This window comes from Spea bombifrons, chromosome 1, assembly GCF_027358695.1.
Source record: "Spea bombifrons isolate aSpeBom1 chromosome 1, aSpeBom1.2.pri, whole genome shotgun sequence".
NCBI lineage: Eukaryota > Metazoa > Chordata > Amphibia > Anura > Pelobatidae > Spea > Spea bombifrons.
The window spans coordinates 48,850,408-48,866,043 of NC_071087.1; the positions used below are offsets into that span (position 1 = coordinate 48,850,408).

At 40.6% G+C, this 15,636-nt stretch overlaps 1 protein-coding gene across 1 annotated transcript; it reads left to right on the top strand.

The window, feature by feature from the left end:
- The first annotated feature begins 7,995 nt into the window (after nucleotides 1-7,995).
- On the top strand, nucleotides 7,996-14,766 carry TRMT10A (tRNA methyltransferase 10A). Its single transcript, XM_053455636.1, has 8 exons — nucleotides 7,996-8,126; nucleotides 8,905-9,150; nucleotides 10,180-10,342; nucleotides 11,669-11,740; nucleotides 12,080-12,154; nucleotides 12,285-12,434; nucleotides 13,390-13,495; nucleotides 14,320-14,766. Exons 2-8 carry the CDS (start codon nucleotides 8,954-8,956, stop codon nucleotides 14,541-14,543), a joined length of 987 nt encoding a protein of 328 aa, XP_053311611.1. The 5' UTR covers nucleotides 7,996-8,126; nucleotides 8,905-8,953; the 3' UTR covers nucleotides 14,544-14,766.
- The last annotated feature ends 870 nt before the right edge of the window (nucleotides 14,767-15,636 follow it).

Here is a 15,636-nt window from a genome sequence, read left to right on the forward strand (position 1 = left end):
CTAATGAAGCATACATATATCATTTTGGTGTCTAGTATCTAAATATACACAGTTTCAATGTAATGTTAGAATAATGTTATAGCAGGTTTCATACAAACTGTTGTAATGCTCATATTCTGGCTCTGTAATTTATAAATAAAGGCCAAAATTATATTTGCCATAAATATATTACGATTTTTAGCTGTCTTTCCTCTTCTGTTGAATTACGTGGAACTATGAAATCCCTTTATGTCACATTAACTTTTTTTCTAGTTGACAAAAGAGTGGTCAGCAGTTGGCAGTACACATATGGCACTGAAAACAAGGGGTTACAGAGACTGAACTATTATCTATTATGATATACGTTTTCAGCACCTCTAATGACCAAGCTCTTAAATGTCTCATTTAAACTGTTTGCTCTGGCAAGATTGGAGGTGGGGGAAGGGCTTTCTCTGCACTGTTCATCTTTAGGTAAATATAGCTTTAGTTGATAAGATTCTAGCATCTTAAAAAGCTTTACCATTCCACTACAGTAAGAGAACTCCCAGTCCCACTTATAGCAGCTTATTTGGGAATGTTTGGTATAAAAGTGATTCTGTAGAAAAGTGTAACGTGGTCTTATCATCATATCAACAAAGGAAATGTCTATGGTGATTGCAGTATTGAATAGGTTGCTAAGCTAATAGGATCACTTTTCAAATTCTGTATCAGAACCTCCAACCTTCATTGTCTCATTAGATATCCTAAACCTAGGACAAAACCAAGGACTGATTAACGATGTTGATGCTTGGCTTTGCACATAGTGATGTTCAGCTTGTGTGCAGCTGCTTGGCCATGAAAACCCATTTCATGAAGCCCCTGACGCACAGTGCTTGCACTTTTGTTGCTTCCAGAGACAGTTTGAAACTTTATAGTGAGTGATGCTCAGTGGCGTCTCCAGCTTTCATCTTTAGGGGGGTCACATGGGGAAGACAGGGACCAAAGTAGGCGCGGAGGCAATTATAAAATGCTACACATACACTATATATATATATATATGTATGTAAATATGTCTATATATGCATTAGACATGCATTTTTAACTACAGGAAAGCATTTCCTTGGGCTCCACTCCACGCTCCCTAGCATGCAATCACCCCCTCTGCTACCACGCCAAAAAAATATATTTGCCACACAGACCGCTGATTAGGGAAGACTGTGAGTCAGCACTGAGGGTATAGATCAAATAAACAATACATGAAAACAGCATTGCAGGTATTGATCAACTGAATAAGAGGTATACATAAATAATGTATGGAAACGTAGCATAGAAGATATAGATCAACAGAATAACACACAAACCTAGCTTTGCAGGTATAGATCAATTGGAATTCACATAAAACTCAGCGTTAAAGGTATAGATAAAACTCCCTGAATTACAGGCATAGATCACAGGTTGCACAACTCAAAGCCAGCCATAGCATCCACAATGCCAACATAGTACCTGACCAGTACCCAAATAACACACATAGGACTTGCCATCTTTGCCCACAAACAGCCCAGCATGAGTCAACTTTATCCGCAAACAGCCCACCCTGTGCCATCTTTGTCTCATAAACACGCTACCCGTGCCACCTTTTGTCCCATAAGCACCCTGCCTGTGCAACATTGGTCCCCAAGGCTTAAACACTCTGCCTGTGCCACCTTTGCCTTTCCAAAAATCAATTATACATCTATGATACACACAGACGCTTTCACCGTCACTCATTAATTCACACAATGATTTATTCTCTCACTCTTTCACACAAATTGTTTACTCATATTTATTAATGCATTCTCACAAATACATTAATTCTCTCACTCATTCACACAATTCTTCCACACATTAATTCATTTATTCCCTCACTCATTCTGTCTCTTTATTTCAATATTCTTATAACCCTCCTTTCTCATCTACCCTGCCCCCTGTTTTCTCACCATCTACCCCCTCTCCCTATCTACCCCCTTCTCACTATCTTCACTTATCTTGCAGACATCCTGTGGGGGGAGTGTGAGGCCTCGAGGAGGAGAGTGAGGAGCATTGTGCGGTTGCTGAAAACTTATTCCTGAGCGACCGCTCAGCGCCCCTCTCCTCTGTGTCAATTGGTGCTTCCTCGCGGCTGCAGGGAATAAAATGGCATTTCAATTGGGGGGCACACGGTGGGGCACATCATGATGTAGGGGGGCATCTGGTGATGCTACAGAAGACAGGCCATCTTTACATTCTACATGCTTCAGAATGTGGCAGCCCCGCTCTGTGATCATGCATAGTCTACTGCCTTATGGCTGAGCTGAAGTTACTCCTAGATGCTTCCACTTAGCAATATTAGCACTTACAGTAGACCGGATCAGATCTACCCGATCAGGGCAGAAATTTCACAAACTGACTTGTGGCACAGGTGGTATCCTAGGCCCATTCTGCTGCCAATGTTTGTTAATTGAGATGGCATACTTGTGGTTGATTTTATACACCTGTTAGCAAGGGGTATGGCTCAAACACCTTAACTCAATAATTAGGAGGGGTGTAAGTGTACATCTATCCATGGTTTTAATTTTTAGATATCCTTAACTACAATGGGTAACACTTTTAGAGAAAGTTTAACATGCCAGTGTCTATTATATTCACATTTTATATATCACCTTAACACCAAAAGTACAATTTAAGAATATAAGACTGTAACTACTATTTTATTAAATTTTTTTTCCTATATACAGTAGCATTTAGTTGGCTGGATATGTTAGTCCTGTGCATGCATGCATAATCCCTGCCTACTTGTAAATGTAATTTAGCACAAGTGGGCAGAAATGAGGCAATGAAAAGGGAAGCCACTTGAAGACTAAGTAAGCCTGGAAAGTAGATAAACTAGAGACAGAAGGGACAAAAGCAAAGTGGCAGTAGAGTAGAAGGGAAATATATATCTATCTATATATATATATATATATATATATATATATATATATATATATATATATATGTATTGTGACAAACCCTGTAGCACAAGGGCCATACATGTCACATTTATGGGTCCGAAGCACAGTCCTCTAGGGCAATCAGAGTCGGGAACACCAGCTTGTAACAAAACAGCGCTTTATTTTTAATTGCTTAAACCCCAAAAACCAAATCATAAAAAGAAAACCTAGCTCCCAATTGGAGCCCTCTCTAACTAAACTATGCTGGTCCAGACTGACCAGCCTAATCACTCACTAACTCGACCTCCCAGCCAGACCCAGCTAAGCCAGTCTCTGGAAAACCTCCCCCAGACAGCACACAAGAGGTCCAGGCAGGTATTGCCTCACTTGGCTCAGGGATGGTCTTGTTCAGGGCCTCTCCTTGCCCTGGGAGCACAGGGAACTTCCTCTTCCCCCAACCGTCTCTCTGATCATCAAGCTCCAGGGGGTTTTAAGGCCCAGCGCCTGTGCCTGGTGCAGGTCCCATAGGAATCCCGGACCGGATCCTGCAGACTTCTAGCCACTTGGAAAAGCCGGCATGGATTTTCCACAGAATGGGGGAACGGAGCATTGGCCCACCCTGCTCTCCAATTGCTCCACCCCAGGGACCCATATGTATGATCTGCATAGCAGCTGTACTCAGATGCCATGCCAATCAACTCCCTGGGGTTCACAGTCTCACAATATATATACATACACTGAATATTAATTTAGGAACAAAAAGAAAAAGCCTGAATATAAGATGACCCTATAGGAAAAAAGTTTTACTAGTAAATATTAATTCATGTAAACTATGTAAACTATTTTTTTTAATAAAAGCTAAGATTGAGAAAAATATTTTGTTTTTATTTCCTTTAATTTTCCAACCTGCCCCCCAGTTATGCACATCTGCCCCCCGGCTTGCCACTCTGCCCCAGAATTGCCTTATACCCCCTATATTTGCCTTATACCCCATGAAAAGGCTCATGATATGCCTTTTAACCCTCTATATGCCGCTGTGCTCCATGATATGCCTTTTGACCCCCTATGTGCCACTCTGCCTCCAGAAATGCCTTATACCCGCCATTTAACACCCCCCCCAACTTTCCGGTGCTTCTGACTCCCTGCTGTGTAGTTGGGGCAGCGGGTAGACATCTGCGCGATTCGCATAGGCAACTTCTGCTGCAGCCAGAAGGAGGTGCGGTTAGCAGCGGTGGTTGTCTGTGTCCATCGCGCATACACCCTCCGGCTGTAAGAGAGAATTCCCCGCAGCGGTGCGGGGAACTCTGATCTCTGACAGCCAGGGACGGTCTGCGCGATGGAAGCAGACAACCACCGATGCTAACCGCACCCCTTCCGGCTGCAGCTTAAGACAATTGAGTCTCCAAATAAGTTCTTTCATTTTCTTGCAGATTTAATAAATACGTATTAAAGTACTCACAAATTACTTTAATATACATTCATTGTTCAAGATCTTTCTGATCAGTAGAATTTGAGCCCCTTTTTTGTGTATTTTACTTGCAACATATAGCCACCTGGAGTGCAGAATAACAAATGCTTTAGGAATGTTCCATGTAGTGATTTTGTCGAGTGTGTGTTAGAGAAGACTGAATAACTTATATGGAGCATGTTGATTTTCAGATGGGTTCTTTACTATTATCATAGCACTCTCAGAGATACTTAGCCCAATTACTACCCCAGATCTGCAAGGCTCACACATTTCAAAGAAAATACATAAACAGTAATGTAAATTATTGCCTATTGAGATGTATCCTCTGTTTTGTATTTCTCCTACACAGTGCACTATAATTTGCTTCTTTTAAAGACGTTCTTTACTTTTTATGGAAGGGCTTGCTTAAACAATGATGTCTCCTCTATTTGGATAGGCAAGGACACCAATATTTACCAACATACTTGCGCCAGCCCCTGTACTTCAACTGATAAAAACACCTATACACCTTGGCATCTGACAAGTCAGCAACCTTCAAGATAAACCTCAATAAATAGACTTAAAAAAAAAGGTTTATGTCAGCTGATGAAAAATTAGGTGCTTTTTCTGATCACAATTTTATATTGTTGAATTTTTTTTTTACAGTAATGAATTATTACAAAACATGAAATAGTGCACACACACATGCATATTGTGCTGAAAAAATCCACTAAAAGTGTGGGTACATGTGAACAGTATATATTTTGTTGATTTGCTTTTAATCAAACATGTTGGATGATTCTGAACTGACCTTGCTGTCTGACCCAGACAGCCATTAAGTACAACTAGAGTGCAAAATCAATACTACTGAATGTTACACATCATGTTTTTTTTAAATTTCTTTTCAGTAAATAACACCTGTTTGTGAAATTATGTTGATTATAATAATTTAAGAAAAGCCTTTTTAAATACTGCACTACAGAAATATGTACTTTAGATCTGACAAAGCATGGAGTTAGGGAAAGTACACTAATAACATAGAAACATAGAATTTTTACAGCAGATTGAACCATTTGCCCATCTAGTCTGCCCTCGCAAATGCACGTTTAACTTCCCTCACTGTATTAGCCTTTACCACTTCTGCTGGGAGGCTGTTCATCTTATCTACCACCATCTCAGTAAAGTAAAACTTCCTGGCATCACATGATATCACCGCATAAATCCCTATAAAAAAAAAAACTTTAATTTGGGTTATTATTCAGACCTCAGTTACCTGTTCAGATCCAGCATTATAAACATAATTTCTGGTGGAGCTGAATGCCCAAATCCATCCTCAAAATAATGCAATTTCTTTCCTGCTTTATAATTTTTGCTGGGAATATTTAATAGCCATGTGACACAAGAGCAGCCATTGGAAACCTGCCGGATTTTGGTGAAAATAGAGGCGATACTAGTTTGTAATGCCTTAGAAATGTGATATTTAGTGATTGGTCCCAGATCATATGGTGATAGTATGAAGAGGTGTGCTCACCATGTGGACTGACATCTGCATCATAGTTTTGGAGATGGGTTAACTCTGGTGCCCTGTCTGCCCGACATTTTCACAATATGAAGCTTCAAGGTTTATACAGTTTGCACACAAATACTTCCAGACTTGCACAATCATGTAAAACATGTATTGACCCTAGAGTGTGTCCTGATTCAAATAGCCATTTATGAGATAATGACATCAGAAGAAAGGATAATGATAACAGAAGAAAAAAATAGCTTTATTTTTTCCCAGGGAAATATTAATCTGTTCCATCTTTGTAACAAGTTATTCTAACGTTCCACCAGTATTCTCAACGATTTAATAAAAACCTGTCTACTCAATAGATCCATGTAAAGGGTGCATGGGAAAATTATAAATAAACGGCTGTTTTGGTTGTTTTGCTAGTAGCAAATGACTTCCCAATTGAACAATGCGCTGTATATAAATAATATTACACAAGGAATACTTGAGTTTAGTCTCCATCTACTGATCACACATGAATGATGCAGTCAGATAGTATTGGGGCCGGGCCTAGACCAAGTAGCATCCCAGGCGAGAATATTCTCTAGTGCCTCTCCCCTCAATTATTTTACATAGATGGCAATATTTTCAAAGCCTAGCGGAATCAAGCAGTGAAGAATCTATGCAGAGCAGAATGCAGAGCAAATATTTTTCTATAGGGGAAGCTGAGCCAGGTACAGGGGACCTGGATCCTCCTCTCTGGCAGCCGGTGAACGTTTCCGGGATGCGCGCAGACAACCTCCGCTGCTGCCGGGACTTCCGCCGGGGCTTCTATGACAGAGCGCTGGCGTGACACGTCCTTCTGGTGCTCCCCGGTGGAAGTGCCAGCCAGCAGCAGTGGAGATTGTCTGCACGCATCGCACAGACCTCCCCCGGCTGCCCCCACAAGGAATCTGAAGCACGGGGGACAAGTCTAGGGATGCACTGGTAAGTCGGGGGTAAGAGTGGCATATGAGGGTGTATAAGGGCTTTCTGAAGGCAGAGTGGCATATGGGGGGTTAAAAGGAATAGCAGGAAGGCAGAGTAGCATATAGGGATGTATAAGGTATATCTGGGAGGCAGAGTGGCATATAGGGGGTATAAGGCATATCTGGGGGCAGAGTGGTATATAAGGGAGGTAGGTTGGCAAATAAAAAGAAATAAAAACAAAAAATGTATTTTTCTCAATCATAGTTTTTATTAAATATGAAAACATTGTTTACATGTGAATTCATATTTACTAGTAAAACTTTTTTTTTATAGGGTAGTCTTATATTCAGGCTTTTTACTGTTTTCCTAAATTAATATTCACATTGGAGGGGGGGTCATCTTATAATTGAGCAAATATGGTGTGTATATATATATATATACACAAATATATAGACCCAAATTACTATGATGTGGACAAAAATTTATTTAATAAATTAGTTTAAATAAAACATGTACTGAACAGAAAAATGCTGATTTTTATAAAAACAAAAGCAAAAAACCCACAGGTCCAAATTGACCACTAAGTCTATTCTGCAAAGGCAAATGGATTTACATCCTCTGCCTTGGAGCCTCCAATTCCGCAAATTCATCAATGACTTCATCAAAGCTATATTCATGTTTACTGTTAACTATAAACTATATATGTATATACCGATATATATTCATATTTGCGCCCAAAGAGGCTGATTTGCGCCACAAGCAATCTTGTTGCCAGCTGAATGGTTAATACGTTGATTAATCCTTGTGAAACCAATCACACAGTTCAGCGGCGCTGAAACTACAAATCCCATGATGCTCTGCTTCATTTGCCAACCACATGCCACATAAGTGTCCCTTTCGTTTAGGTTACCCCGGCTGTTTCTCTATAAGATCTCATTGTGACTGAAAGTGCCGCCTCCGTTAACTTTCTAAAAAGTGTTACGGGAATCGTAGTCTTGGTTTTGTCTCTGTAGGCGGAAAAACTACATCCCCCACAAATGCTTGCGTGTTTACCCACATTCGCGTTTCAAACAAAACGTCGGTCCTTTGCCTTATTTGTGCCAAGTAAAGCGTACCTCGCGTGTGTTAACACAAAGGCTGCAATGGGAAACTAGTCATACAAATAACGCTCATAAATTTTGTTTTCGGTATTTGCCCTTCTCAATAATGTCTGCCGGAGCCTTTGGGCTTTGAATTGCGCGACCGTGACGTAACTGAAAGCGCCAGAGAGTGTAGTTATTAGTGGAACACGCTGTTTCCGCTTCATAAGTAGGTAAGATGTTGTGTTCTACTTTGTTGTTTTTTTGTTTGTTCTATTTGTACTGGATAGAGTCACGAATTTACAAACGCAGTGTATATATATTTCTCCTCTTTGAAGAATGCAGGGATACATACCCACACGTCTGTGTGTGTGTGTATATATATATATATATATAAAATCTGTGTGAGTGAATTTTTCAGTTGTTTGGCATTGGGTATATTTGCCACCTTTTGACTTGGAGCTTGAAGGGCAAGTCATCATTTAAATGCTGTACTTCAAGCAGCCTGTCAGTGACAACACCTTTCAGACCAGGGAGAAGGGAAGCTTCGGTACTTGCATTCTTATGGTTTCTATGAGAAATTTTTACAGAGTTGCCAGTTGCTTCCCTTTGCCAATGTTAAAAGCTTATATTGTTTCACAGCTTTCTGTCCTACTGGCATAGATGGGTGTATGTTGGTTTAGCGATGAGCCCAGCTGCCATAGGGACTACTGGGTGTAAACCCTCCATGTTTATTTAGACACTGGTTATGTCAGGGGTCTTTTTCCTTAGATCAGGGGCGTCCAACTTGCGGCCCTCCAGCTGCTGCAGGACTACATCTCCCGTAATGCTCTTTCAGCTAAGGGGCTGAAAGAGGAGGATGGGAGATGTTGTCCTGCAGCGGCTGGAGGGCTGCAGGTTGAACACCCCTGACACAGTTGATAACAGTAAAACTTCCATTTATGAAAAATGTTTAGTAAATGAAAGCTATTTTATGGAGCGTAGTTGTGACTTTTCTTTGTTGCTTTAAAGGACAGACCGCACTGTATGGAACAGTTACTGTGGACTCCTACTGGACACCATGTCATCCGAGGCTATAGTGGAGAATAACAAGACCAATCTAGAATCTAACGATGAGGGAAGCTTGGCAACAAACGTTGTTGATAATGAAGACACACAGGGGACAGAGGAATGTACAACACCAAATGTGGTGTCGAAGCGTCAAATGAAGAAACTGTTAAAACAAAAACAGTGGGAAGACCAGAGGGATTTGAGAAAGTATGTGTAATTAGGTTCATATTTTTTAAGTGCACTTTACATAGTGTGCGCTGTTTTTGCCCCGATAAAGAGCTGCCATGTGCTATTGCTTATGGCTTTAGACAAACGGTGAGATTTCAGAATCATTTTTACAGAAGGATCATGGGGAAAACCAAGAAAAATAATTCTACAAAATGCCTTTGATGAAGGCAAATGGGATGGCAGAGCTGAAAACTATAATTTAGTTTCCTGCTTACAATGGTGTAAAAGAAAATACTAATACAATGGGTGGGTGCTTTTAGGGCTTGTTTTATCCCACATATGATGTATTGAGGGTGCCACATTGCTTGCACAAGAGCGGGCCAGAGGAGATGATGTTGCAGGGTAGGACACGGTGTCCATTCACGAAAGCCTATCTGTCTCTAAAGACTTCTTTGCCCTCCTACTGGTTCCCGCTCGGATTAAGACTTGGTTTGAACAGCCATGGGACTTCCTGATGATCCTCCGAGACTGAGGGCATTCTCAAAGAGTAGTAAAGATAAGCCATATGGTGCTGGGGACAGGCAGCTGGAGTTCAGGTAGTGGTGTAACAAAGCTGGGGTCAGGTAGTCCGAGTTCGGGTTAGTCGTGTAACAAAGCTGAAGTCAGGTAGTCGGAGTTCAGGATAGTAAGGATCAATCAACGCACTAGAAGCCAAGGATTAGGCTTTATATAGGGCTCGATAGGAGACAAGTCGGCAAATTCATATTTGGTGCCAAATTCAAAAGGAGCGATGTCGCTCTGTTCCTTCAAGCTACCGGATCATCGGAAGCTGCCACAGGAGGACATGCCGGGCAGCGTGGGACAAAGGATGGAGCTCTCCCTCGATGAGGAGGAGTGTGTAGTGCCAGTAAGGAGGCTTGCCTTGATAGCACTATGGAATCTGCTGGCACTAATGTAGATTACCAACAAAACTAAAGTAGTCTTTCCTGAGAACTTAATTACGATGTGAGAATTTCACAGTGAACAATGTCACAGCGTTATTAATGTTGATGCAAATCTAATATTTAGGCAAAAGCGGAAAGAAAAAAGACAAAAGAGGAAACTGGAGCGTCAGGCGCAACAGGAGCAACTTGTCGATAGTAACAGCAGAAAACGAATCCGCAGGGAAATTCAACCCAGCACTATTCGACTTGTTATTGACTGCAGCTTCGATCATTTGATGGCATTAAGGGTAAGCCTGATGTCGTATACATAACTGTATCCCATAGCAGAGAACATATATACCGTATTTGCTCGATTATAAGACGAGGTTTTTTTCAGAGCAAATGCTCTGAAAAATACCCCTCGTCTTCTAATCGGGGTCGTCTTCTAATCAGACCTCAAATAGAGGTCTGATTAGGAGACTAAGATCCAGATCCCCCGCACCGCTGCAGGGGACCTGGATCCTCCTGTCTCCCCCGACCCCCCCCCCATACACACACTTACCGGTGCTTCCTTGCTTCCTGCTTTGTTGCCGGGGCAGCGGGTTGACGTCTACGCGATGCGCGTAGACAACGTCCGCTGCAGCCGGAAGGAGGTGTGGCTAGCAGCGGGGGTTTGTATGCGTCCGTCGCATAGACCTTCCCCGACTGTCAGAGTCGGGGAAAGTATACGCGACGGACGCATACAAACCCCCGCTGCTAGCCACACCTCCTTCCGGCTGCAGCAGAAGGCGACGTCAACCCGCTGCCCCGGCTGGAAGCACCGGTAAGAGAGGGGGGAGAGCGGGGGAAGGGGGGTGAGAGAGAGAGGGGGGGGTGAGAGAGAGGAGAGAGAGAGTGTGTTAGTTAAATGGGGTTATAGGGTGTGTGTGTGTTAAATGGGGGCATAGGGCATTTCTGGAGTGGCGTTAAGGGGGCATTTAATAGAGCACTCTGCCTCCTGAAATGCCTTATACCTCCCTATATGCCACTCTGCCCCATAATATGCCTTTTAACCCCCTAAATGGCAGTGGCATATAGGGGTATAAGGCATTTCTGGAGGCAGAGTGCTCTATACAATGCCTTTTAACTCCCTTAATGCCACTCTGCCTCCTGAAATGCCTTATACCTCCCTATGTGCCACTCTGTCCCATAATATGCATTTTAACCCCCTAAATGCCAGAATGGGATATAGGGGTATAAGGCATTTCTGGAGGCAGAGTGGCACATAGGGGGTCAAAAGGCATACCATGGGGCACAGTGGCATATAGAGGGTTAAGAGGCATATCATGGGCCACAGTGCCATATTGGAGTGGCAAGCCTGGGGGCAGATGTGCGTAACTGGGGGACAGTTTGGAAAATACAAGAAATAAAAACAAAAGAAATCTTTTTCTCAATCATAGCTTTTATTAAAAAAAAGAGTTTACATGAATTAACATTTACTGGTAAAACTTTTTTCCTTTGGGGTCGTCTTATATTCAGGCTTTTTCTTTTTTTCCTAAGTTAATATTCAGATTTTGGGGGGTCGTCTTATAATCAGGGTCGTCTTATAATCGAGCAAATACGGTATATGTTTTTAACTTATGAATGTGTTTTAGGATATAAAAAAGCTGAACAAGCAAATCCGGCGGTGCTATGCAGAAAATCGTCGTGCAACACATCCTTCTCAGGTAACATGCGTGTTTGCTTATGGCAGTAGAGACAAGATACAAGTGGGGTGTATTTAGCTGTTTGGTGTGTACATAGAATAATACAAGCAGCCCTGACTTTCTTGGGATCAAGGAAACACATGGATCCATAAACAACTTTAGTTAGATGCCAGAAGTAACCATTTTAGGTTAGTTTAGTTTAGTTTAAAGTTTAGGATTATAGTGAGACATTTAACCATATTGTATATAAGGTAGTTGTACTTTTCAACAGTTCTGAATGTTTTGGGGGGTTTATTTGTGGGGCTAATTGCTGTACAAAATTTTGATATTAACAATCATGTTCTCATTTTCATTTCCAAGCTCTATTTAACCAGTCATGGTGGACAACTGAAGAGTAACATGGATGAATATGATAAAGGATGGCTTAACTGGAAGGTAGATCATAATATGCAAAATTAGCACAATACATTCATATTTTAAAAATCAGAATTTCTCCAAATATGTAAAATATTGCATTTAGATAACATTATGGTATCGTATTCAGTTCTATTTTTTTCTGGTTTAGGATATCCATATTAAACCTGAGCATTTCAAAGATCTCATGAAGGCTGAAGACTTAGTTTACCTTACTTCTGATTCCCCCAATGTTCTCAGTGAGCTTGACGAGACTAAAGCTTACATTATTGGCGGTCTGGTAGATCATAATCATCACAAGGTATAGTACTAAAAGTCATGTTGCTTTTTTAAAGTGTGTGTTCATTGAAAATATGTACTGTTAGCGTATTTACCTCGTGTGGTAACCTTAAACTCGCAATGTAAATGTTTTTCTTTGATAGAGGCTATATTATAATCTGGATCGCTACACCGTAGATCTGTGACTTGTATAATACTTATTTTACTACCAGCCTTTTTATGACATTCTGTTATCTACATGAAGCTGTGGTTAGAAAGTTGAAAGTTTTTGGGTTAAATCAGAAGGACATTGTGGGGTCACTGATAGAGAGGGAAGGGTTTGCTTAAGCAGGAGTTGGCAGGGGAGTTGTGGTTTCAACTTCTTGAATTCATTGTGTATTGCAAAGGACGATCCAGGGCTTGTTTCTCTTTCAAGAAGAGCTGAGCTCAGAAAGCGTGAACACTGAGGAACAAAATTCTTGGAACAGACGCTCACAGGGATTGGCCCTTCGTAATATAACGTGAATTCAGGAAGAATAGACATAAAAATAACTGCCTCGCAGGTAAACGTGAGCCAGTCGCTTCATCAGCCAATCCAGTGTTGCAGTAAATGCTCCAGTATAATATTTTGCTTCAGAATTGCTCTTTTTATGGTGAACACAGCTTTGTGCTGCAATCAGGTTTGTTAGTAATATGTGCTGATTATATGCATAACACATGCATAGTATACATTCTATAATATGGCTGTAACAGAATTTTCAAAATACTTATCATTTTACATATTAAGTGTTTGGCTGCGGCTGCATTACTTTTTATAAATAACCCTATATGGATAGACAATTGGTATATATCTATACTTCTGTCTGTAAATGGTGGTGCATATATATAACAGGGTAACATGACTTTACAGTTGCACATTAATCACCCCCCCATATTTTCAGAAACCTGCTAAGTCTTGTATGAGTTGTACGTATTTGTTTTTTTTTTTTCTTCTACAGGGGATTACATACAAGCAGGCACTGGATCTTGGAATCAGCCATGCGCAGCTTCCCCTTTCAAGCTTTGTGAAAATGAATAGTCGAAAAGTATTGGCAGTGAATCACGGTACAGCTTTTAGCATTTTTATTACATATATTCTCTTTAGTAGGACTGCCTATTTGTGCCTATTTGTGCTTGTTTTATTACAAGGTAGAGTGCTTTAGTGGCACAATAGAAAACCTGCCCAACTAACCTATTATTTGCCATGAAAAAATGCTATATAAAGAGGCTAAGTTCCATATCTGGTCTATCTGCAATTACACATCAAATGCCATTTAGGGAAGAGAAACAGCAGGAGAATTATACAGTTTAAAATGCTGGAAGATCCCTTCCTGCCCATCTAGTCTGCATGATTTAAAGACTTTAAACTTTAATCTCCCCTTGGTCTCATCTTAATTTTTGGATAGCATTAATGCCTAACCCATGCCTGTTTAAATTCCCACATTGTATTGGCCTCAACCACTTCTGGGAGGCTGTTAAATTTTGTCAGAAGAGTAAAAACTTCCTTATATTAACATTCAATCCTCTAGTTTTAGATTATGACCTTTTGTTCTAACAGTTCTCTACATTATTAACCCCTTAAGGACAATGGGCGTTTCCTAAACCCATTGAAAACAATGCATTTTGAGCCTGTACATGCACGTTAATAAACGCATATAGGTTTTGTGGTTCCTGCTGAAACGGTCTGTTATGCACTCTCAACGAAACCAATAATTAATGCTAACGTTAGATTGTTCTCTCCAAAATATGGTTCTTTGATGCTGTGCCAGAGAATCTTACATATAGCAATATAATGTAACTAAATCCCTAATGTTATCTTAGAGACGTATTGTACCATTTTCATATTTTGCATTTAAGGAGTATGTACCAATTTCTTTCTTCTGTTGCAGTTTTTGAGATCATGCTTGCTTTCCTGGAAAAGAGAAACTGGAAAGAGGCCTTTTTTTGTGTTCTACCTCAGAGAAAGGGAGCAGTTCCACTCAATGAAAATGGTAATACCCCTGCTGATCCATCGCCTGACCAAGAAGACGAGGAGGAACTGCATAGTGACTCAAGTTTGGAAGAAAATGATCCAACTACGGAAGATATCAACCCAGAAAATGAAAAAAGCTGACTTGACTATGAACTAATCTGATTGTGTATTTATTTCCATTGTAGGATCAGGATTGATTCCTTGAAAGCTTTGTGTACTACAAACAACATTTAAAATGGCTGCCCATTTGTTTGAAGACGATACAATACTTTGCAGCCTTCTTAAAGACTAATATGTTAGCTTTTTTATGAGTACATTTTTTTTAAATATACAAATTTATATAATTTAACATTTGTTTTGTTTTTTTTTGCAAACACCATAGGCAGTAAAAACACCTGCATACCATGTTCAATTGTAGCACTCATTTCTAACACATTAACCCCTTAAGGACAATGGGCGGTGCCTAAACCCATTGAAAGCAATGCATTTTGAGCCCGTACATGTACGGGCTTTGTCATTAAGGGGTTAATAACATTTTTGAACTTTGCTGTGGTGGATGGATGCTTTACCATTATGTTTGATATTTGATGTGCGCAAGTAATAGGCCCTGCTTATTGATGAGTCAGATGATTTTCAATGATCTCTGTTCTCTCGTGCCTGTTTATCCAACTGCTGTGTAAATATCATTGCATGTTATATCCACACAGACATCACACACTTGGATCTAGTTTTCATTTGTTTTGTATGGGTGTTTTTCTTTATTATGATTTGTCTGCATCTACTACAACTCTGTAGGACATATACATGGGTAAAATTGTAGCTGTTTTTAATTCCAAAGGATCAAACTGTAGGGGAATTAACCTGTGGTGCAATCAATTTGTAGTTTATTCAAGTACAGCACTCCACACCCATATATGTGCCATTCTTCATTAGAAAGGGGTTTATTCACTGAATGAGAGTGTACAGGAGTGCTGTGTTTTCAGTACTCATTTGCCTCTTTGTTTAGGAAGGCACACCACTGCACAGTGGTCATTTTTATACTACTATTCCCGAGTTGATTGAGTAGTATTTACACTACCAGCAAAGCCTCCTGTTTGTGTTGAGCGCAAAATAAATTGGTTAAATACTAATGGGTGCGCCAGAATAGGGATTGTGAGCTTGGTGTGTACCCCTATAATGTATAAGCTCCACCGCCATCGCAAACATCGTATTATGAAAAGTAAACGAAAAAACC